Source organism: Rhincodon typus, chromosome 6 (assembly GCF_021869965.1).
Source record: "Rhincodon typus isolate 14 chromosome 6, sRhiTyp1.1, whole genome shotgun sequence".
Taxonomy (NCBI): domain Eukaryota; kingdom Metazoa; phylum Chordata; class Chondrichthyes; order Orectolobiformes; family Rhincodontidae; genus Rhincodon; species Rhincodon typus.
In genome coordinates this window covers 84,344,586-84,367,996 of record NC_063337.1, presented here as the reverse complement: position 1 = coordinate 84,367,996, position 23,411 = coordinate 84,344,586, and the positions used below count along the sequence as shown (strand labels likewise).

The window sequence follows — 23,411 nt, the reverse complement described above, 5'->3', positions numbered from 1 at the left end:
GTACACCCACAATGCCACAGGGGAGGAAGTTCAAGGGTTTTGACTCAACAACACTGAAGGAATGACAATATATTTCCATGTCAGGATAGTCAGTGGCTTGGATGGGAACTCGGTGGTATTCCCATATCTACTGCCCTTGACCTAGATGGTAGTGGTCATTAATGCACTGTCAAAGAAGCCTTGGTGAATTTCTTTAATGCATCTTACATTTGGTAGATTCTGCTGCTTCTCAGCATCAGTGATGATAGGAATGAATATTTGTGGATGTGAAGTCACACCAGCAGACTGCTTTGTCCTGGGTACTTTCAAGCCTCTTGAGTGTTGCTGGAGCTGCACTGAAATAGGCAAGTGGGATGTATTCCATCACATTCCTGACTTGTGCCTTGTAGATAGTGGACAAGCTTTCGGGAGTCAGAGATATGTTACTCACATTAAGATTTCTAGCCTCTGATCCGCTCTTGTAGCCACAGTATCTATATGGCCAGTCCAGTTCAGGTTCTTGTCAGTATTTACCCAGCATGTTAGTAATGCCATTGAATGTCAAGGGTCGATGGGTTAGGTTCTGTCTTATTGGAGGTAGTCATTGCTTGGCACTTGTGTGGCATGAATGTTGCCCACCATTTGACAGCCCAAGACTGGGTATTGTCTATGTCTGAGGATTTCCAGATAGTGCAGAACATTGTGCAACATCAGCAAACATCACCATTTTTGACTCTGTGATGGAAGAAAGGTCATTGAAGAAAGAACCTGAAGGTGGTTGAGCCTAGAAGACTCCCCTGAGGAACTCCTGGAACCCAGATGTTTGACCTCGAACAATCACAATCATCTTTCTCTGTACCAGGTATAACTCTAACCAGCAGAGACCTTTCCCCCAATTCCTGTTGACTCCTATTTTACTAGGGCTACTTGATGCCACACTTGGTCCAAGACAGCCTTGATGTTAAAGGCAGTCATTCTCCCCTTATCTCTTTTTTTCTATGTTTGAACTAGGTTATAATGAGGTCAGGAACTGAGTGGCCCTGTCAGAACCCAAATTTAGCATCAGTGCGCAGGTTATTGCTAAGCAATAGCTGCTTAATAGCATTGGTGATGTTCAAGAATTGAAAAATTGGTCAGTAAATGCCCTAGTTGGATTTACCCTGTCTTTTTGTGTGCAGGTCATACCTGGGTAATTTTCCATATTGCTGGATAAATGCCAGCTGTATTGGAATAGCTTGGCTAGAGGCATGCTTGGTTCTGGAGTACGCGTCTTCAGTACTATTGCTGAAAATCAACGGTCAATAGCCTTTGCAATATCCAGTATCTCCAACGTTTCTTGATATCACATGGAGTGAATTAAATTAGCTAAATGCTGTGAAACGGGGGACATCTAGAGGAGGCTGTGATGGATCATCCACTCGGTACTTCTGGCTGAAGATTGTTGCAAATGTATAGCCTTGTCTTTTGCACTGATTTACTAGGCTCCCCCATTACTAAGGATGGGATGTTTGTGGAGCCTCCTGCTCAATGAGTTGTTTAATTGCACACCACCATTCATCTAGTCATGTGGCAGGACTGCAGAGCTTAGATCTTATCTTTTAGATATGGAATCGTTTAGTCCTGTCTATCACGTACTGCTTATGCCATTTCGTACACAAGTAGTTTTGTAGCTTCATCAGACTGACGCCTCATTTTTAGGTATACCGGTGTTGTTCCTGGCATGCCCTCCTGCACGCTTCATTGAACCAAGAAGTATTAGTTCAATTATTGGATTGATGATGATGGTTGAATAGGGGCATATCAGGCTGTGAGTTCGCTGATTGTGTTGGAATGCTGTTGATGGTTCGTGCAGTAATCAGCAGGAGGTTTCCTTGCCCATATTTGATCTAATGTGATCTCATAGTATCCAGAGTCAGTTTGAGGAGTCTTAGGCAGCTCACCCCCCACTCAGCTGTATACCACTGTGTTACCAACTCTGCCAGATCTATCCAGTGGTGGGACAGGATGTACCCGGGGTGGTGGTGGTGGTGTTCTCTAGGATGTCATGTATAAGCTATGATTCTATAAGTTCCATAAGGCTGTGCTTGACTAGTCTGTGTGACAGCTCTTCTAATTTTGGCATTAGCTCCCAGATGCTAGTAAGGAGAACTTTGCAAGGCTGACAGGGGTGTATTAGTCCTTCTGATGCCTTAGTCGATACCAGGTGGTCTGTCGGTTTCATTTCTTTCTGGAGACTTTCTATTGGCTGAAACAACTGAATAGCTTGCTCAATAATTTCAGAGGCCAGTTAAGGGTCAACTACATTGCTATGGGTCTGGAGTCACATCGAGCCAGGCAGGTAAGGATTGTAGTCTTCATCCCTAAATGGCATTGATGAACCAGTGGGTTTGTTTGAATTAGTTGCCTGATAAAATGGCCTGTAATCTGCACACAAGCTACAAGCAAAATATGGGGCCAGAGCAGGCAACTGTAATATATTTAAGATGGTGAGTAAGCTGTTTTCTTTGTCTCTGAAAGTTCAACTTCATGGACAATGTGGACAAAGTAAATTCATGAGCTGCAATTTGCAAAGGTCACAACTTGTTAAAGACCTGTAGAGAAAAAGTCAATCTAGTGTCATGAAACACCAATCCGTAAGGAGTAAAAGATAGGAAATTAAATTTAAAAAATTCAAGCCCCTACTCAATCTACAAATGACAAGCTTGTTATTGAATCAGTGGCAATGCATCAGAGGGGACCATCTTTTTTTGTTCATTAGTTGATGCCACTCATAGAATTTTTATAGTGAAGTTAATATTAAAAATGTTTAAAAGTGGTTGGATTATAGGGAATGAAGCCCCTATTAAGAGTGAAACAAACATTAATTTAGAGTCACTTTCATCCTACAAGAATCTTTTTGTATGACACATATATTTGTGTTCTTTGCGTCTGACACTACATTCCCGCCAAATACAGATCTTTTCAATGCGCCCATCATAATGTGGACATTCACGAATGTAAGTTAACTTATTTTCCTCTCCTTTTGGTGGAGCTTCATGAACCAGAAATTGTCTTCACCCTTATTCAGTCTGAATGCAGAACACTTGGCATTTATAAAGTGCCCTGAAAACCCTGCTTCATTGTTGCATTGGCAGTTACCTCTATGCCACTCATATAAATTTTAAAATAATTTTTAAGACCTGTGTGCTGGGTAGCAGGGGCATGTAAATATCTCTTGTATTCATCATTGTGGTGCAAACAATGAGAAATACTTCCCACATTGGAATTCATTATTTTATGCACACCCACACATTGCTGGGCATACAATATATAAGTCACTTCGATGGTAAACTGAAGTGATATTAAAATGGGTGGGGATGCAGAAGACAGGCTTTTGTCCTTGCCCGTCCTAATCCCATAGATATACTGGCTTGTTTCCCACTTCCATGAATACATTCCTGCTTTAACTATTCAAAATTGAAATGTTTAATTTAGACTACACACTCTGTTCAAAAATATTTGTTAACAGATGTGTTAATGAAATACCTCTTAAGTTCAGTAGAAATCAGTGATTTAAACTTAATTAACACGTACATTTCTAGAATAGGCATCTATCAATATTGGATTTTGGACACTTTTACATCATTTTTCCATGTTTTTATTATGCAGTCAGTTTCTTTCAACAAGATTTTTTAACATCACAATTGGCAGACATAGTAAATGTTTTAACAGAATAGGTCTTCATTACCAAGTTAGTCCTTCTCAAACATTTCTGAGATTCCATTCTTAGCTTTCAGTTCTGCTCCAGTGATAAGATCAATGTATTTTTTTTTAAATGTTTGAGAAATGCAGACAGTAAAAGCACTAGAAATCTTCAGTCAAACTAAATTCAAAACAAGTAGATCATTTGAGATGAATCTAGATTTGAAACTTCACTAGATTTGACCACTTTTTGCATTAAAATGATAAATTTGCATTCAGTTCTAATCATTAGTTTGTTGCCACTAAGAACAGATGAATGGCAAAATGATGTTGCTATGTGTTTTTACAGCATCTGTTCACTTTTAAAGTTTATTTTGTGCTGGTGTTGTGCATAAGCTTTTACAAGGAAGAATCTTAAATATCCAAACAGTATTTAAGATTATCAGCAATAACTACTGGTCTTAATTGTTTTTACAAAGAGCATAAAAACTAAGTTGTGAAATAAGGCAAATCTAAATTCATCTACATATAACCAAGCCTATAGTTGAGTTTTGGTTGGAAGATTTGAGTACTTTAATACCAGTTAATCTAATAAAGCTAATGTTTATTTTAAAAGTAAGACTTTTTTGTTAACTAATACAAAATAGAAAATTGAGAAAGATTTGGGTAAGAATCTTGGCTTGACGAGCAATCTTGATATGCAATTGGAAATTACTCATGTTTCACAAGAACATATCCAGGCCTTGGCAGAGATAAAACCAGAAGATTACTTTTAACCAACAATCGCAGTCTTACAAACTGGTACTTCTATATGTAGGAGGAGCTGTAATAAGGAGGAAATTACTGCAATTTATGCAGAAATGTTGGCTCTTAAATAGTAATCACTTATCGACATCAGCCATCCTTAATTTCTCCTTGCTCTGAGCGAGTGACTCTATTTTGCATTGTTATGGTGGATAACATCCTGTTATTGGTGGAATGTGTAAGAATTGCCGAGCTTTTTCAAATGTGAACACACTTCCCAACCAACCAACAGGAGTACTGATAGGCCTTTGAATATTATTCCATTTTCAATAAATTCTCTTAGTTTTGTAATGTAAGTGTGAGATTATGGGCTCAGGCTTTCCATGTTTCTGATATCTTTATGTTGATGTTTATATCACCCATATGCTTCTGTATTTGTGTTTTGATGTGCTGCTTCTTTCCTCTTAGCACACATTTGCAAGCTTACTTTCTTGTGCTCTCTGTTTTCTTTCTTTCCTTTTCATTGGAGTAGAATAAATCACCATAACTGCAGGTTGTATTTGAGCTGCATTTGCTGAGGAGGGGGACGAATTGACTCCTGAAGATTACTTTGGCATCCACTACACAAGCAAACAAACTCCCCCATCCCTTTGATGACAACGAGACTGGCATCTCTTTACTTTCTCCTTAATAATTCCAGCAATTTATTCCTATCAATACCACCACATTTTCAGTTGCGCAACACACATGCCAGCCTTGCATGCTCACCTCTGCTTTTTCCCCATTTTCTCAAACTTAACTGGCAATAACCAGGCTGGTAATCTTGAACAAAAAAGGTCTAAACTGTCTAGCTCTATTTATGTTACTTTTGTTTCTATTTCTAGGCTTGTGTTGCATCACGTTTAATTGCAATATATCATAATCATCCCTGATGACACACATTCTCCTACTGAAAAGGTCTTTCAAGTGGGAGAATTTGAATTTAATAGAAGATGCTGGCAAAGTGCACACATTATCTATTTCCAATCCTTGAATTTACTGTTTCTACTATTTCCTTATGCTGGACTATTCGTTCTGTAAATGACCTATTTCTCCACAGATGGTGCCAGACTTGCTGAGCTTTTCCAGCAACTTCTATTTTTGTCTCTGCTTTTATATTCATTCGAGAGCCATGGGCATCATTGGCTGGGCTAGCATTGATTGCCCTTGCCCTACTTGCCCTTAAGAAGGTGGTTTTGAGCTGCCTTATTGAACTGTTGCAATCCGTGTACTGCTGGTAGACCCACAATGCTGTTAGGGAGGAAATTCCCAAGATTTTGACCCAGCGATAGTGAAGTAATGGTGATATATTTCTAAGACAGAATGGCGAGTGGCTTGGAGGGCACCTTGCAGTTGATGGTGTTCCCATGTGTTGACTGTCCTTGTCCTGCTAGATGGAAGTATTTGTGGATTTGGAAGGAGCTATCTAAGCATGTTTTGCAAATTTCTCTTGTGCATCTTGTAGATAGTGCACTCCACTGCTACTGAGCATGGATGTTTGAGTGACTGAATAGATGTGGATGTGGCACCAGTCAAACGTACAACTTTGTCCTGGATGGTGTCAAGTTTCTTGAGTATTGCTGAAAGCTGGACACATCCAAGCAAGTGGAGACTTCTCAATTACTCGCCTGACTTCTACTTTGTAGGTGGTGAACCAACTTTAGGGAGTCAAGAAATGAGTTACCTGCTGCAGGACTCCTAGCCTCTGTGCTGCTTTTGTAACCCCTATATTTATATGGCTAGATCAGTTAACTTGCAAATCAATGGTAACCCCCAGGATGTTGATTGTGGGGGATTCAATGATGGTAATGCCATTGAATGTCATGGGGTGGTGATTAGATTGTCTCTTATTGGAAATGGTCATTGCCTGGCAGTTGTGCGGTGCAAAATTTTAAAAAAGACACCAGGGACAATTTTTTTTTAACACAGTGGTTCGTGTATAGAATGAACTTCCAGGGTACGTGGTGGATGCAGATACAGTTACAACATTTAAAGGACATTTGGATAATAAATGAATAAGAAATATTTGGACCAAGTGCATGCAGGTGGAACTAGTTTAGTTTGGGATTATGGTCGGCACCAAAGGAGCTGTTTCTGTGCTCTGTGATTCTGTTCCACTTTTTAACCCAAGCCTGGATATTGTCCAGATCTTGTTGCATTCAGGCATGGATTGCTTTAGTATCTACATTGTTGGGCATTGTGCTGAACATCATGCAATCATCAGCGAACATCCCTGCTTTTAACCTTTCGATGGAAGGAAGATCATTGATGAAGCAGCTGAAGGTGGTTGTTTCTAGGGCACTGCCCTGAGGAATTCCTGCAGAGATGTCCTGTAGCTGCAATACTGACATCCACCAACTACAATTATTTTCCTATGTGCCAGGTGTGATTACAACCGTCAGAGACTTTCCCCACTGATTCCCATTAACTCCAGTTTTGTGGGGGCTCCTTGACACCACACTTAGTCAGATGCGACCTTGATATGAAGGACAGTCAGGAGCCGAGTGGCCCTGTCAGAATCCAAACTGGGCATCGGTGAGCAGGCTTTGCTTGATAGCACTGTCGATGGCACCTTCCATAACTTTATTGATGATTGAGTCAACTGATGGGGCAGTAGTTTACTGGGTTAGACTCATCCTGCTTTTTGTGCACAGGACATACCTGGGCAATTTTCCAGATTGTCGGGTAGATGTCAATGTTGAAGCTGTACTGGAACAGCTGGCTAGGGGTGTGGCAAGTTCTAGCACACAGGTCTTCAGTAATATTGCCGGAATACTGTTAGGACCTATAGCCTTTGCAGTATCCAGTGCCTACAACCATTTCTTGATATCACATGGAGTGAATCGAATTGGCTGAAGACTGGCATCTGTGATGCTGGAGACTTGTGGAGGTGGCTAAATGGATCATTCAGGTACCACTATTAGCTGGAGATGGTTGCAAATGTTTCAGCCTTATATTTTGTATTGATCTGCTGGGCTCTCCTGTATTGAGGATGGAGATATTTGTGAAGGTAGACCAACAGGAAGATGGAAGAACACAGCAAGCCAGGCAGCGTCTGGAGGAAAGGAGCAGTCAACGTTTTGAGTATTATCCTTCTTCAAGACTGGATGTGGGGGTAGGGGGAGCTGCTGATAAAGAGAGGAGGGTTAGGGGTGGAAGCGGAATGGTGGTGATGGGTGGACACTGGTAGTACGTACGACCTGGTTGATCGATGGGAGGGATAAATACGGTTGGTGGCTGGAAGGGAGGGTCAGAAGGTGGAATGGAAGGGAGGAGGTGGGGCTGGAAAGGGAGCTGGGGGATGGGTGGAAAGGTTATTTGAAATTGGAGAAGTCAATGTTGAGTCTTCCGGGCTTGTGAAGCCTCCACCCCCAGTGAATTGTTTTGGTTGTCCACCACCGTGTATGTGGCAGGAACTGTAGAGTTTAGATCTGATCTGTTGGTTATGGAAACGCTTAGCTCTGTCCATCACTTGCTGCTTATGCTGTTTGGCATGCAGGTAATCCTGTCTTCTAACTTCACCAGGTTGACACTTCATTTTTAAGTATGCTTAATGCTGCTCCTGACATGTTCTCCTGCACTCTTCATTGAGCCAGGCTTGGTCCCCTGGCTTAATGGTAATGATGGAGTAGGGGATACTGCCAGGTCATGAGGCTGTAGATTTTGTTTGAGTATGATTTTGCTGCTGCTGATGGCCCACAGTGCCTCATGGATGCTCAATCTTGAGGTACTAGATCTGTTCAAAGTCTGTCCAATTTAGCATGGTGACAAATTATTTTATAAAGTTAGTATTTCATGATCGGCACATTGATATTGTTAGAAAATGATGGCAACTGTGTTATCTAAAATGGTCAATTTTATTAGAAGGGCACCTGCAACATGAAAAAGATGACATTAGTATATTTTTACATTTGCAGACATATATTACAGACTCACCAAATAAGTCATCACACCACTTCTGAGTGATGAAGACAATAGTTCTTAATCCTTCCTCCTCCAAAACAAAATTTGCTGAATATATTTTGTAATTTCATGCATTCCTTATTTTCTAAATAATCAAGCATAAGACAGCTGAAGAACAGTCTTATTGGCGGAAAAGACATATGAAACTAACATTCCTCTCACTGCTGCCTTTGCATGTAGTACTTGTAGTGACCACATCTAATGGAATTTAACTCCTTTCAGAGAAAGGCACTTACACTTAAAGGTCAGTATTCTAACTTGTCGTATGAGTATTATGTACTAATTAGTAATCATACATTTTTTCTGAATTAATTTCCACAAAAGGATATGGAAGGATAATTTTGAAAGTTCTTTACACACATTAGAAACTTTTTTCAGATTACTTATGTTTTTCAGAAATCATTTCTGTAGTTACTGAAATAAAATTAATGTATTACTCCATGTATGATGATTTGGTGAATATTTGTAACCTTGCAAAATATCGATTTGCTCTTTACCAGGTCTTTTCCTGCCTTTTAAGCAAAATGCAAATGCAACACTGGACTAAACATGACTTTCCAATTGTCAATAGCATGTCATTCAAATTGTTGCCTTTACTTGCTAATTCAGTGACAGATTTTCTAATGTATGGCCATAACTTAATGATTTATTTTATTCAGATTCACTTTCGACAGTAAGATTAACAATATTGAATTACGTATGGAATTTGATTTTCAGTTAATCAGAATAGCTATTCTTAATGGTTGGAAATGCAATTCTACTTGTAAAGGTGTTTTTTTCATATGTGTTTACAAAGTCTGCTATTCAGTAATTGACATATTTACAAAGTGATACGTGTGGATTGATATGGTACACTGAGCAGAAATTTCATCATTGGGAATATTCATTTGAATACAATATTCAACAGAATGTTTTTTTAATGTTGAATAAATTGATTTCACCTGTAAAAGGTGAAGACTGATTGAAGTTTCAGTTGTGAATTTTTGTGAAATTTGAAAAATATGTTCAGGTCAGTGCATTGCAAATGAATGTTGTAATGCAATTCTGAAAGGTTGTGTTGAACGTTCCTAAAGCAACATTGGAAATCAAATTGACAAGTGCAAAGAAGATGGAACAGAGGTGTTAAGCAGTATAGCCCACCAAGGGTTCATGCAGTTCATTAAGTAGCTTTGATTTCTGTAAGCTGAAAATACCAGGCAGCAGTAATGATTGCTTGCACTTAGTTCAACCAGTAGAAGTTACCTTTGCATAATGAAGAACTATTCTCAAGAAGAATCATACTGGACTTGAAGTGTTAATTCTGACTCTTTCTCCACAGATGCTACCAGACCTGCTAAGTTTCTCCAGCAATTTTTTGTTTTGTTTCAAATTTCCAGAATCCACAGTTTTTGCCTTTAACCCCTTCCAAGATCTTCTCTACAGTGATAGATATGCTGCCCAATCTGATATCACTGAACAAATGCAAGCTATTTGAAAGACTGAAGCTGATACTGGTGAAAAGTGTAGCTTTCAACTCCTTTCAATCACATCATCCTCGGATCATGACACACAAATTTCTTAGTTGCAGCCAAAAGTGTAACCATGTGTGACTCTATAACTCTGAATGAAAACATGTGCTTCACTCCATTGATTGCTATCGCACTTTTTTTCTTCACAGTGTTCATCTTGCAAGAAGGTTGTTACAATTGGAAAAGCAAAATTCACTCCTTCGAAGAGATTTAGATTGTCAGAAGGTCCATGCTAATGAATTAAGTCAAGAGGTAAATTATGTGAGAAAAATAGAATCATTTGTACCCAATGAATTGTTAATACTGAATGAAAGTCAATTATTACTTGCTGTTTCTACAATTTGTAGGTGCTGTATATTGTAGACTGGTTGATATTTGTACCTCAGATCAGGGCTGAGATACGCACCTTTGACAAAATCCTTGTGTGCATAGCTTGGTCAGTGCCTTATACCCGGATTGAAACCCATCCAGCAGGTTATTGAAAGTATTTGACACTGTTTCTAAATCACCCTTTCCTGTAAGTGTAAATCTTGTGTGTGATCTCTTGGGCTTTTTATAAAAAGAGTGTTTTGAACGATATGAGTTAGGTGTCTGGAGACAGGACCAATTATTCTTTGACAGAAAGTGTTATGAGGAGATTTGATGTGTGCTAAGATCAGTAATTAGCTGAGAATAGATTGACCTGAATGTGTGGCTTCATTAATGTCTTTCAACATGTGAGAAGTGAGAGTCTATGTTCCAAGAACTTATTGAGAGATGACATGGGAGGAGCACCTGCTGTTTAGAAAATTGAGAGAGGCTTACACTTATTTTTGTGATGCAGTGTGTGTGTGATTTATGTATATGTCAATATCATTTATTTTTGAGTTTGGATTTTGAGCTAGTGACTTGTGGGTTATGGTCTGTGTATTTTGGGAGGGGGCTGGTTAATGATCAACTTTTAAGACTTTATGGAGCCTTTCTTTATAACCAGAATGAAAGAGACTGAGAGTTCCTGGATTGATAATGGGAATTTGTTTGCATTGTGAGATTTTTACAATTGGACAGGTAAACACTGAAAACCATTAGTTTGCTTTTGGCTTAGCAAATTTTATTTTTCCTTAAGTAACGAGTTCATAGCTTATAAAGCTTTTGGTTTCTGTTCTGGTTGAAGTTAGATGCAAGAAACGGTTTCTCCTGGAGAAAGGAGTTAGTTTGAAACAATTAAGAAATAGGTTACCTCAGTGTAAGAGTTTAGTTTGAAAGTTCCAGACCAGAAAGGTTTGGGTAGAACTCGGAAGGGGTTATTTGAAGCTACGAAGGTTTAAACACAGTTGTGTGACTAATTAAGGCAAAGGCTGTCAAGCTGTCAAAATGTCAAGAGCAGGAATTAAAAGAAACAAAAGTGTCAAATCCGTAGATGAAATGGAGAAAGGAACTCTAGGATTTGGCTATTGTAAATGGATGGTGTTGAGATTGTATTTTACCATGTGTTTTGAAACCTTTCAAATTGTTTTATGTGTCATTGGCTTGATGTACTGTATTTTATCTAAATTTCTTTTGCATAATGGAACTTCTATTTTCTGGTTAAAATTAGCACGATGTGCTTGTTTTTTGGTGAAAGACCACCACATTAAAACCAAAAAAAACCCATCAAACCAGTTTTAAATCTGCAATCTGATTTGTCCAGTAATGGTATCAGCTTGGATCATAACGTTTTAACTTTACTTTTTGTACACTGTTCATTTACCCATTAAATTTTAATCCAAGCATCAGTCTGAACAGATTACATACTTGTCCGCAATCAGAAATGTTATTAGGTGGTGGTAGATGATATGTTCCAAACTGCACGCATGCAGTTCAGCCCACATAAGCTCAACGCCATTTGGCACAAAATAACTGACTTGCTTGGCAACCAATATTAAACATCCATCATGCTGAATCTGCACTTCCTCCTCCATTGCATACCGTGGTCTGGGCCCAAGAGGCACATTACGAGTCCTGGTCCTCCTTCCTGGTTTATGGGCCCCTGATTCTTTTCCCCCCACCCCCCCCCACCCCCCCCCCCCACCACCACTTCACAAATCCTCCTCAATCATGCATTTTTAAAAAAAATGAAGCTAATACATTTAAAAGGTATTTGCTTGAAATAATAAGCAAGTTTTGACAAGCTCAAAAATGTGTATTTTTTTAAACAATTACAAACTTTGTATGTAATTTATAGCTACCTGACGTACATATGTTGTCTGTGTTTTAGGCAGCTTGCTACCACCCTGCATTTATTATTTTGCAGGATACACTGAAATATATAGTTATCTTGTAGATTCTGTACTATTTTTTGCCTCCTATGAGAGCTCTGTTAAAGTCTTTACTTCAACAGACTATTACACAGATGTCAGTTAATTTACAAGCTTAAATTTGGTTTGCAAAGCTCTACATAGTCCCTCTTTAAAATTTGTTTTATTTCAGGTACAATAGAATCAGTTCTGAAGAACAATTATATTTGCCTCAAAGCTTAAACTCTCAGATACCGTGAGACCTGCTGAGTTCTTCCAAGATTCTTCATTTCTATTTCGGATTTTCACAGTTCACAGTATTTTACTTTGTGTTGTTAAACTAAATTCATCACTTTAGTTATAATTCCATGAATACAGTATGTTTTTATTTCCCAAAAACAATTGGTTTCATCATTTAACTCATCAAGTACACTTTTATAATTTTTTTAATGATATATCATGTATGTATTTAATATTGTTATAGGTGTGAGAGAGAGTTAATTAAATCTTCCCCAAATTAACGTGTCACAGTTCGAATAATCCCAGCATGCTCATTTAAATCCTCCACTGTTAACTTTTGATATCATGATAGAAGAAGACAAGAGCTAGGAGCAGGAACAGATCATATGGCCTGTCAAGACTGCTCTATCATTGAGTACCAACTCCACTTTTTCTAGCCCATTCCCCATTTCCTTGGTTCCCTGAAAGCCTGGAAATCTGTGTATACCAGCCTTGAATGTGAGAAATCACTATTAGAATCCAAACACTTTTAAACCATTTTACTTCAAAGAAAAGCATGTACTTCACATTTGTTGAAAGGATCTTCCCTCCATCTTCGGATATTTGTTAACAGAAATTGAGCTGCAATATTCGTGACACCTTAGAGACTAAAGAAGCCCGTGTTCATATACAGTAAGGGGCCTGGACAAGATCCAGGTTTGGGCTGATAATGGCAAATCACATTTGCAGCACACAAGTGCCAGGCAATGATCATCTCCAACAAGCCCAAATCTAACCATCACTCCTCATTTAATGGCATTATCATTGCTGATTTCCCAATTATCAACATACTAGGGGTTATCATTGACCAGAAACTGAACGGGACTAGCCATCTATATATGTGGCAATGAGAACAGGCTAGCAATTCTGCTCTGTAAACCATGACAGTGCACATTGTGGTCTAACATGAAGAAGTCAAGATGACTTTTGGTGTAGTTTTCCTTTGCATTTTAATGACCAAAGAATTTGTCATTTGTTGAAGAAGTTACATTGAAGGTGGCAAATGTAGAGTAATAGAGTATAAACACAATGCACAGTAAAATATATTGGAATTAGAATGCCCTGGTTATTTCCAATAAAACACTGCTATTTTAGCAAAGGTGGCTAAATACTTATAGTTATGATACTTAGCAAGAGAACCAAGGGTGGGGGAACAGACTTTTTTTGTTTTAACATAATAAATTTCAGTGCCCTGAAATGGTGGTGGCCGTTGTTTCTTTAGTGATTTTGTTATGATTACAGGCCAGAATGAAATCTAGCTTGATGATTTTGTTTTATTGAGCATGGTAGTCATTCACAGAAATATAGGCATGCAAGGCTATAAATTTTCTCCAACGTTAAAGAAATCTATTGCACAAAAAGCAAGCTGTCTAAATATAGAGCACGGTTCGCAAGATCTTAAAACATATACCAAAACAAAGTTTCATCCATTCCCCAGGATCAGCTCTTTGCAGTGAGTCAAATTAAAAGAAATTCCCTTCTATATCAAAACTTCAGGCTCCAGTTAACTGCTTCTCCCAGTTCTATCCTGAAAACTGAAGTCATCTTGATGATTGCTGATGAAAATGAAAGCATAGGCTTTCTCAGTCTTTTAATAATTTGTAGATTTCTAACCAAACACTCTTGTCCTGCAAGTTTCAAACACCCACCTTTTATATTCAGGTAATTGTGCTTTTCCTGAACTGTCCTATATTTCTTTCTACAGGAGAAGGTGAATTTGTTTCTGACTGCAGTCGGATGTACTCCAAAGCTGCCCCAAGAGCTTTTAATCTCGCTGTTTTTCTATACTAAAATCAATTCTTGATTATTCTAAATCAAAAGTAGGCTAATGCCTTTCAATGTTTACTTCCACCTGACCTAATCAGCAGTCTTCTGTTATCGCTCCAGGAAGCCTGTTGTTACCTGCTGTTTAACAAATTCTGGATTAGGTTATGATTCCAGAAGGAATCCGATTTCGTTTTTTTAAACCCTCCACAAAAATAACCTACACCCATATGCTTTAGTGTGAAATCTAAAATTGCAAATATGTTATAATATCACACAAGTTTTATTATAAATTTGAAAAGAGATAAAATTGAGGGCAGTGGAGATAAAGCAAGAGTGTGAGGTCATTGGGAGAAGTCTGTCAAAGGGACAGCACAGAGACTATGATGTGCACGTTGTCCTCCTGTGTTGGGAGATTTACTAATCTATTACGTCCAATAAAGTAAGGGATAAAGTAAATATTTTCTCACCATTATGGCACCAGATGGTTTTGAGGTGACATCTTACCAGTGTTGTTTGAGAGATCCCAGTATGATAGACTGTTCTGAAATTAGAGATTCTGGACTCAAATTATGCACAAGTAGGAATGAGATTCTGTAAAAGGAAGCATTTGCCAAGTAAATCTATTGCAGATTACATTCTTGAAGTACGGGAAACTTCCCTATTACTCTGCGTATGGCACAAACTTAGAAATCAACCATTGTGACTACTTATCAGAGGCCTAATGAACAATCAAATCCACTCAAGCTTTTGACCAAAGGTGATAAGCTAACATAAAAGGAGGTGATGATTGAAATGCAGAAAGAAATAGCTGTGAATTGCAAGGGTGTTCTTTTCCTTGGTTAGCAGATGAAGTCCACCAGATTTCAGCAATATCCAAACTGTGGCAACCAAGTTCACGGTGTCTCAATCAGAAATTTAGATTTTACTGTTGTCATAGCAGCCACCTATTTCCATAAGTATTCCCAAATCCAGTCAAAATGGAATGTATCTGTGGGTATGTCAGTCATGTCCAGACGTCATGCAAAAAAGAGGAAACTGTAAAGTTCTGTGTTGCAGCCATGGACCGGATTGGGGTCATGGAAGATGTAAAACTAGTTCAGAAGCTTAGAAAGTTAGCTCTTTATATTTCTATTGGACGTAATTAAAGTGGAAGAAGAGCATTAGGTTTTCTGTCCTGCCTCTGGCAACATCAAAGGTGAGTCGCCCTTTCCAGTAATGATGAGCTTTACTAAGAAAGACGCTAGTTCGTACATAATTACACTACTAGCCTAGACTTCATTTGTGCTTGATTTGCTATTTGTTTATTCAATATTTTTAAAATTAACATTATTTGTGTCTGCTTTATTAGACAGATCTATGTCATTGCAGAAAATAGCTTCACCCCTCTGGTTCTGAAAATGAAAAAAAAATGACGAATTCAGAGAATGCAACATTTCTCTGTTGCTTATTAACTCCAGCCAGGGGCAATTCCATCTCCACGTTGAGTCATTTATCCGTACTGTCTATGCTGAGGGTGTGAATCAGTTATTTTCAATTCATTCAGGGAAGTGGGCATTGCTGGCACAACCAGCATTTATTGCCCATCCCTAATTGCCCTGGAGATGATGGTGATGAGCCGCCTTGAACGACTGTAGTCTATATGGTCTAGGCACAGTGCTGTTAGGGAGGGAATCCCAGGATTTTGACCCAGCAATTGAAGGAATATGGTGTTTCTTACAGACATACTTTCAGGTGGTGGTGTTCCCATTCATCTGCTGCACTTATCCTTCTTGTAATAGAGGTTAAATTTGGGGTGTGCTGTCTAAAAAGTTTTGGTGAGTTGCTGCCATGCATTTTGTAGATTGTACACAATGCTCGCGCTGTGCATCAGTGGTGGAGGAAGTGAATGTTGCAAGTGCTAGAGTGGCGCTAATCAAGCGGGCTTCTTTGTTCTGAATAGTGTCAAACTCCTTGAGTCCAGCTCCACTTCCTGGATTATCCTTTTCTAGGGTTATGGAGAGTATTCCATCACACTTCTGACTTGTGCTTTGTAGATGGTGGGCTTTTGAGGAGAGGTGAGTTACCCACCACAGAACTCCCAGCTTCTGACCACCCAAGTTTTATTTAGCTGGTCCAGATCAGTTTCACATCAATGGTAACCGTCAAGATATCGATAGTGGGGGAATCTAGTGATGGCAGTGCCACTGAATGTCAAGGGATGATGTTTAGATTTGGTCTAGTTGGAGATTCTCATTGCTTGGTACTTATGTGGGGCAAATGGTATTTGCCACTTAGCAGTCCAAGCCTGAGCATTGTTGAGGTCTTTCTAACATGGATATTGATTGATTCAGTATCTGAAGAATGGGTCTAAATCACTAAAGCTGATTCCGAGGACTTGTATATTTAAGTACAGCTCTGCAATGCTGCATCTTGTTTTCTGACTGAGAACGTATATGAAACAGTTCAAGTCTTAAGAAATTGGGACTGAAATTCAACAAGATTTAGTTAAAAAGCAAGGGCTCAAATGCTTCAACTATTGACCAGTCCCTCTGTCTTGAGTTTCTGTTTTATTAACTGTAGAGGAAGAAGGATTCAGAGATTATTATCTTTGATCGATTGCTTCCTTTGGTATGATATATGTGAGATTTTCTAACTTGTTGGATGAACTAACTGCAAGTTGTATTCCTGCAAGGCTGAAAGCCAACAGGTTTAAATTCAGAGGAAATGTCAGCTATTCATTATGGATTTACCATTTCCAAGTTCAAATGATGGTTGTACTGAGTAAAAGCTTCATAATATTTGCAAGTTGAACATATATACGTTAAGGCTACAGCCAGTGATTTTTTAACACAACTGTTCCAGTTTAATTTCCGCTTTCAGAATGGCTGTTGATCTTAAGAGGGGCAATAATTGATTTTAATGAGGGAGCTTAAGTTTTTAATAAAACTCATTGTCCCAAAGTGATATTGGTAAAATTGCATGTTGAGGGGTTTACTTCAGAACAATTGTTCAGTAAGTAAGGTTTGAATTTTCTTTCCACGTTTTTTCTAATCTTTCATACATGACCAAATATTATTTTCCTGTTTCTTCACTTCCTTGCTACCTTTTGATTGCTTACAGTTACCTGTAGACATATCTGTTGAAGTAACACACCATGAGAACTTCTTTCCCTACTTTTGTTACATCCATTCACCCAAAATCACTGATTCTAATGCTTATGTTTTGTGTACATGGCTAAATGTTAAGAATCCATACCTCAGAGTAACTTGCAGCTCAAGAAGGAAAGCATCGTTCCCAAATATGTAACAGTTCAAGGGCAAACAAACAGAACTTCTTTGAATACAGTTGGTAAAATTACTGATCTGGTAGTTTACCAGGGGTAAAGCTTTTTGTTTTTGAGTTGTGTTTAATTGTTTAAGCTGTTGATTAGGTAGAGCCAGTTGCTGTTGTGTTTGCACAACTTGAGAAGTATCAGTTCTCAGGAATGGTCACTGGACCCGAAACATTAACTCTGCTTTCTCTACTTAAATGCTGCCAGACCTGCTGAGTTTTTCTAGCAATTTTCTGTTTTTGTTTTTATTTCCAGTATATGCAGTTGTTTGATTTTTTTTTTGACAATCATTAGTGTTATAGAATTCTAGAAATTTGCATGTTTTTGAAACAAATTGTGAATTGTCATTGTGTTTTCCAAGTAGGGAACTGGTGCAATGATACTCATCCAAAATGTGACATACTACTTTAAGCTGAGCGTAAATGATAGGTTTTATGCATTTTTTTAAGCCTTTGCCAACAGTTTTAAACATGCCTGGTCTTTTCACATGATCTCAATCATTCTGTCCCAGCAGAGCACGATGAACTAATAGAGTAAGAATAACAAAAGTCCCATTTGATCATAATTCAAGATGATTTGGAAGGGATATGTATAATTTAGAAAGGCATGCAGCAAAACTGTAGTCATCAGCAAGTAGTACTTCAGGGAATGGGACTATCCAGAGCCCCAGTACTGTAAAACAGAAATGCTGTAAATCTTGCATTTTTCAGGAACTGTCTGTTCTGAAAAGCTTAAATTCTTATTTCAAATTAATGTCTGTGTCATTAACTGAATTATGAAATATCAAAAACAGAACTGTGGAATAATTGTTTAACATAATCATATGTAAAAGATGTATTTACACACATTCATGGAGCCAAACATTCACAATTTGAACACAAATAACATTTTAAATTCTCTTGAGGTTTGCTATAAACAAATATTTCTTTCAATTGAATTAAAATAAGTCTTTGCTTATTTTCACAATATTTTTGTTACTCAATGATTTAACTTCAAAAGAAATTTGGGAAAGAAAATTCTTGAAATCACTGTTTCTGATCTTTCAGTTGTAAACAAGAAAGCAACTGACCATGGTCAAGTTAGGCTGGATTTAGTCATCTAGATTTAGATATAAACTAAGATTAGCAGAGGCAGTTTCTGTGTTTGCCCACAGTTTATAAAAAAGCACTGATCTTTTTCAGATTTTATTATTAATAATTGGCTGCTTTATTAATTTTTTAAAAAGGCATCTAAGAACTGCAAATTTAATGAAGCATGTTTTGCTGAATGTCAAATTTGCAAACATCAATTAAAAATAGCCAGAGGTCAAATGTACCTTCAGCTTTTCACAGTAATATTTACATTTCTGTGGCCTGGTTAATATTTGCTGCCAAAAGCAACACAGACCAGGCTTTTTGCCTTAGTGCCATTCTTCCAGTCCTGCCATTAGTGCAAGAGATCCAGGCTGCTGTACATCAGAGACAGAAATTCTTGTAAGATCAGGGCTTCCTACGTACAGCATGATGTAACTGAAATTATTTGCATTAGCAGCAAGGGAAAATGAGAGAGAATGAGGACCAAATGGCGATGGAAGCTACTGAAGATGAAAATGGCTTGCAATGAAGGAACGATGGTAGTTATTGGGCAGCGCTGGCCTCGTGGTATTATCACTAGATTATTAATCCAGAGATCCGGGTAATGTTCTGGGGACCCAGGCAGGGAGTAGAAAGGAAGGGAGGAATCTGGAAGACTACCAATTATGGAGAATAGATGGAAGATTGGAGACCAGAAAGTTTGATGGGGGTGAACGATCAGATGGGAGGCCTAAACCTTGAGAGAACGATCAAGAGAGCGAAATGGAATTGGGAATTGGGGGGCACATTTGGTTTTGGCGCAGAGGGGAGGCTGGAAATGTTCACGTGCAATACTTAAGTGAATAGGTAAACTGGATCCAGCAGGTAAATGAAAAGAAACAGTAATTCAAGTTAAGCAATTTTAGTCCAGCTTTTAAAGGGTCAGCTTTGGGATAATTTATCATAGAACAATTAAAGAGCAAAAACTATTTTATGCTATCCTTCAACCAGACATAGCTGGCCATGTTATACTGTGGAAGTAATTTTTATCCTCACAGTAGCAATTGAAATAATGATGATGTCCATCATAATTGGCTAAATGACCATGATCTTAGGAAATTGTCTAAGTACGGGCGTAGAAATGGTTAGGGAGTACATCTGACTGACAGTCTCGGTGTTGTGCATCGATTGTATCTGTTGCTCAACTTTCTCAATATGTATTACAGAGTGACTTTGACAATTTAGCTATAAATGAACATTCACTGAACCTACCAAGTTCTGACAGTGTTCAGTGTAGCATTTGGTTATCTACTTGTAGTGTTAAAGGCTGTTTTTTGTTGAGTTGACTGGGTTTAACAAGTTCCTAATTGGCTTCTAGCAATTGTCTTTTGGACTTGATGTTTGAAATAGCATGTAGGAAGTTGGTCATTTTTAATTGGTAGTAGATAAAGAATGGTAATCAGATTCTGAAAATTTTAATCTGGTTCAGTCTGATTGATAATTTGTTATAGGAATGAAACATTTCTTAGTTAACGAGAAGGCTTATGGCATGACAGCAATAAGTAGGAACTATATTTGGTCAGGAGTAATTACTAGAACCTTAGAGAACTTGTACTGATACATCAATTTTATTTTAAGATTTTACTGTTTTTGAAATTTTAATGTTCCAAGTTGCTGCAAGTGCAAACCAGACATCTGGCATTTGTGTGAATGGACAAGCAAATATGGATCTCCTTAATAATTTGGATTGAAGGATTACTAAATTAACAGTATAAGGATTACGAGTGTGTAGAGTGAATGAATTCAAAATAAAGACTAAAAATCCAAAAAGAGAAATGAAGAAGGAAAAGATTAGATTGAGAAAGAGGAGTAAATAGGTGAAGGAAAAGTTTTAAAAGAATTATTAATTGTACATTTTTTCATTTTAAAAAAAAATTGATTAAAACTAGGAGGAATGAAACTCCACACTTGTAGTGGTTAGTGTTTAGTGCCAGGACTGTTGTATGAGTAATTGAAACATCACACAATTAAAAGGATACTTAGATCTCATGACTTCCAGTTGAGAGTTTAAATTGTACCCACCATGTAAATATTGCAAATTTTTACCATTCAGTGCATTTCAGTGATGAGGTAGACAGTGAGATGCCTTATTTATCAAGCCAATGTGAAGTGGGGAATCTCAACCAACAATCTTTTCGATATCCATGTTTAATTATGCATCTTCCTCTTGTGAAGTTGCTTTTGTGCATCATAACCATTACTTTGACATCAAATTTAGACTGAGGTTTCACCTATAGCACTTAGATGATTAGTGACTGAGCTACATAAATTGGGTCGATCCCTGAGCCACAGAAAGCCTTGAAATCACCTTGTATTTGATGATATTTGAGATGTGGAGCAGTGAACACTGCACGGATGAAGAGAGGTTGAGGTTGGTGTTCCAGCATAGTTCTTCTATAGTAATTCTAGTAGTGTTAAAATTTTCTGACAGATTCAGAAAAAGTATGGAACTGGGTTTTATTTGTCACACCTCTGTTTAATGCTAATATTACATTGGCTTCACCCTTTCTACTGGACGTCACCTGTTAACTGTGGTTGGAGATGAGGAATTCTATTCTTGCTTTAAGATAAAACTGATGTATCGGGACAAGCTCTCTAAGGTCCTAGTAATTACTCCTGACCAAATATAGTTCCACTTATTGCTGTCATGCCATAAACCTTCTTGTTAACTAAGAATAGTGTCTATTCTGTAGATACTCTTAAGGTGGTGTATCTGCTATTTCTATTCTTCCCAACAATATTATTTATTCAGAAATTTTGTTTAAAAGATTGCCAAGACATTTCAACTTGAATCTTACAGAATCTGCAAGAATGTTCAACTTGTTCCCTTAAAAACCAAAAGAACTGCGGATGCTGTAAATCAGGAACAAAAACAAAGTTGCTGGAAAAGCTCAGCAGGTCTGGCAGCATCTGTGGAGGAGAAAACAGAGTTAACGTTTCGGGTCTGGTGACCCTTCCTCAGATGCTGCCAGACCTGCTGAGCTTTTCCAGCAACTTTGTTTTTGTTCCCTTAAAACATGTTTGACTCAATATGATTGTAATAGACTTGATATTTTATAAAATCACTAGTTAGACCCAAGAAAATGGAGAATTGGTGACAGGGAACCACCTCAAACAGCCCTTACCCAGTACCATATATGGCTAGAGGTAGCAAATACCATATGGCTTGGGAGGGTGCAGAAAACATTTACAAGGATGTTGCCAGGACTGGAGGGTTTGAGTTTTAGGGAGAGGCTGGGGCTATTTTCCCTGGAGCATCAGAAGCTGAGGAGTGACCTTTATGGAGGTTTATAAAATCATGAGGGGCATGGATTGGATGAATAGCCAAGGTCTTTTTCATAGGGCGGGAGAGTCCAAAACTAGAGTGCATAGGTTTAAGGTGAGAGGGGAAAGATTTAAACCAACCTGAGGGGTAACTTTTTCACACAGAAAAATTCATTTCACAATCCTTCAATCCAATTTGTTAAGGCCATCTAGAGTCACTTGTCCATTCACACAAATGTCAGATGTCTGTTTTGCACTTGCAGCACAAAATGTGTGTATGGAACAAGCTGCCAGAGGAAGTGTTGGAGGCTGGTACAGTTACAGCATTTAAAAGGCATCTAGATGGGTATATGAATAGGAAGGGTTTAGAGGGATATGGGCCAAATGCTGGCAAATGGGACTAGGTTAGATTGGGATGTCTGGTCAGTACAGATGAGTTGGGCCAAAGGGTCTGTTTCCATGCTATATGACTATGACCAGGATCGGTAGTCTGATAAAAGACCATGAACTCCTGCAGCATTTGCCAAGAGACTCCAGAATCAATTCATAGAAATAGTAGAGCCATGATAATCCATAACTGTGTTTGTTGTAAGTGACTTTGTATGCTGTTGGATTCCTGTTCATTATCAGCTTTATTTCTTTCCTGCACAGCTCTTGTAATACTTGGAATTTTTTGACACGAGTACCGTGAATGTTTCCGTATAAAACTAGTCTTGTCACCTTTAGGACAAAGGAAATAAGTTATGTATTGGTGAAAGGGCATGAGCAATAAATACCAGTTAGAATGATTGGTAAGAAATGTTTTTTGAAACTTATGTAGGCACTGTAAATAATCCTTTGTCAGACCACAAATGAGTCTAAATACATAATGTTATTTGATTAAATGCTTTGAAAACTCAATTTTAATAATAGCTAACTTAGTTATATCTAATAGAATGCATGAAATCACTAGTGTTACTATTTATTTGATAATTGATCATTTCGTTGTCTTTGTTGCTTTAAACCACCAGCAAGCAATTTGCCATTTTTTTTTTGTTCCTTCCAGAAACATTAATTTGTAATTATTTCAAGTTTACGTTCAGGGCTGTTGCACAATTAGTGATTGATTTTGTGAATGTTTTAACAGTGTTACACAATAAGATTGTTAGTGATTATCAACAAAGTATTTCTCTTGTTTCTCCAGCTTGCAAATGCCAATGCCTTACTTAATCAAGCACAGCAACCTTACAGCTATCTTATTGAGACAGTACGCCAGAGAGACGCTCAGATTCAGACATACAAAGAAAAGCTTTCACAACTGGAGAATGAAATCTGGTAAATATCAACAACAATTAGCTTAACTGTAGTTATATTTATCAGAAAAGATAAGACAAGCTGGTCTCTCTTTTCCTCCAGAAATTAGAAGTTCTAAGGACAATGTGTTGGAGGTCTTTAAATCTATTAAACTGTTTGATAGAATATACATGAAGGTGATATTTCCACTCGCAGGCAAGAACAAAACTAGAGGTCA

The 23,411-nt window shown here is 38.0% G+C and overlaps 1 protein-coding gene across 2 annotated transcripts in view; it reads left to right on the top strand.

Moving 5' to 3' along the window:
- Nucleotides 1-23,411, top strand: part of pibf1 (progesterone immunomodulatory binding factor 1) — a 109,221-nt gene that overhangs the window by 68,044 nt on the left and 17,766 nt on the right. For both annotated transcript variants that reach the window (XM_048598042.1, XM_048598041.1), the window contains 2 exons: nt 10,064-10,166; nt 23,085-23,215. In XM_048598042.1, coding sequence (XP_048453999.1) covers nt 10,064-10,166; nt 23,085-23,215 — 234 coding nt within the window. The remainder of the gene's footprint in view (nt 1-10,063; nt 10,167-23,084; nt 23,216-23,411) is intronic.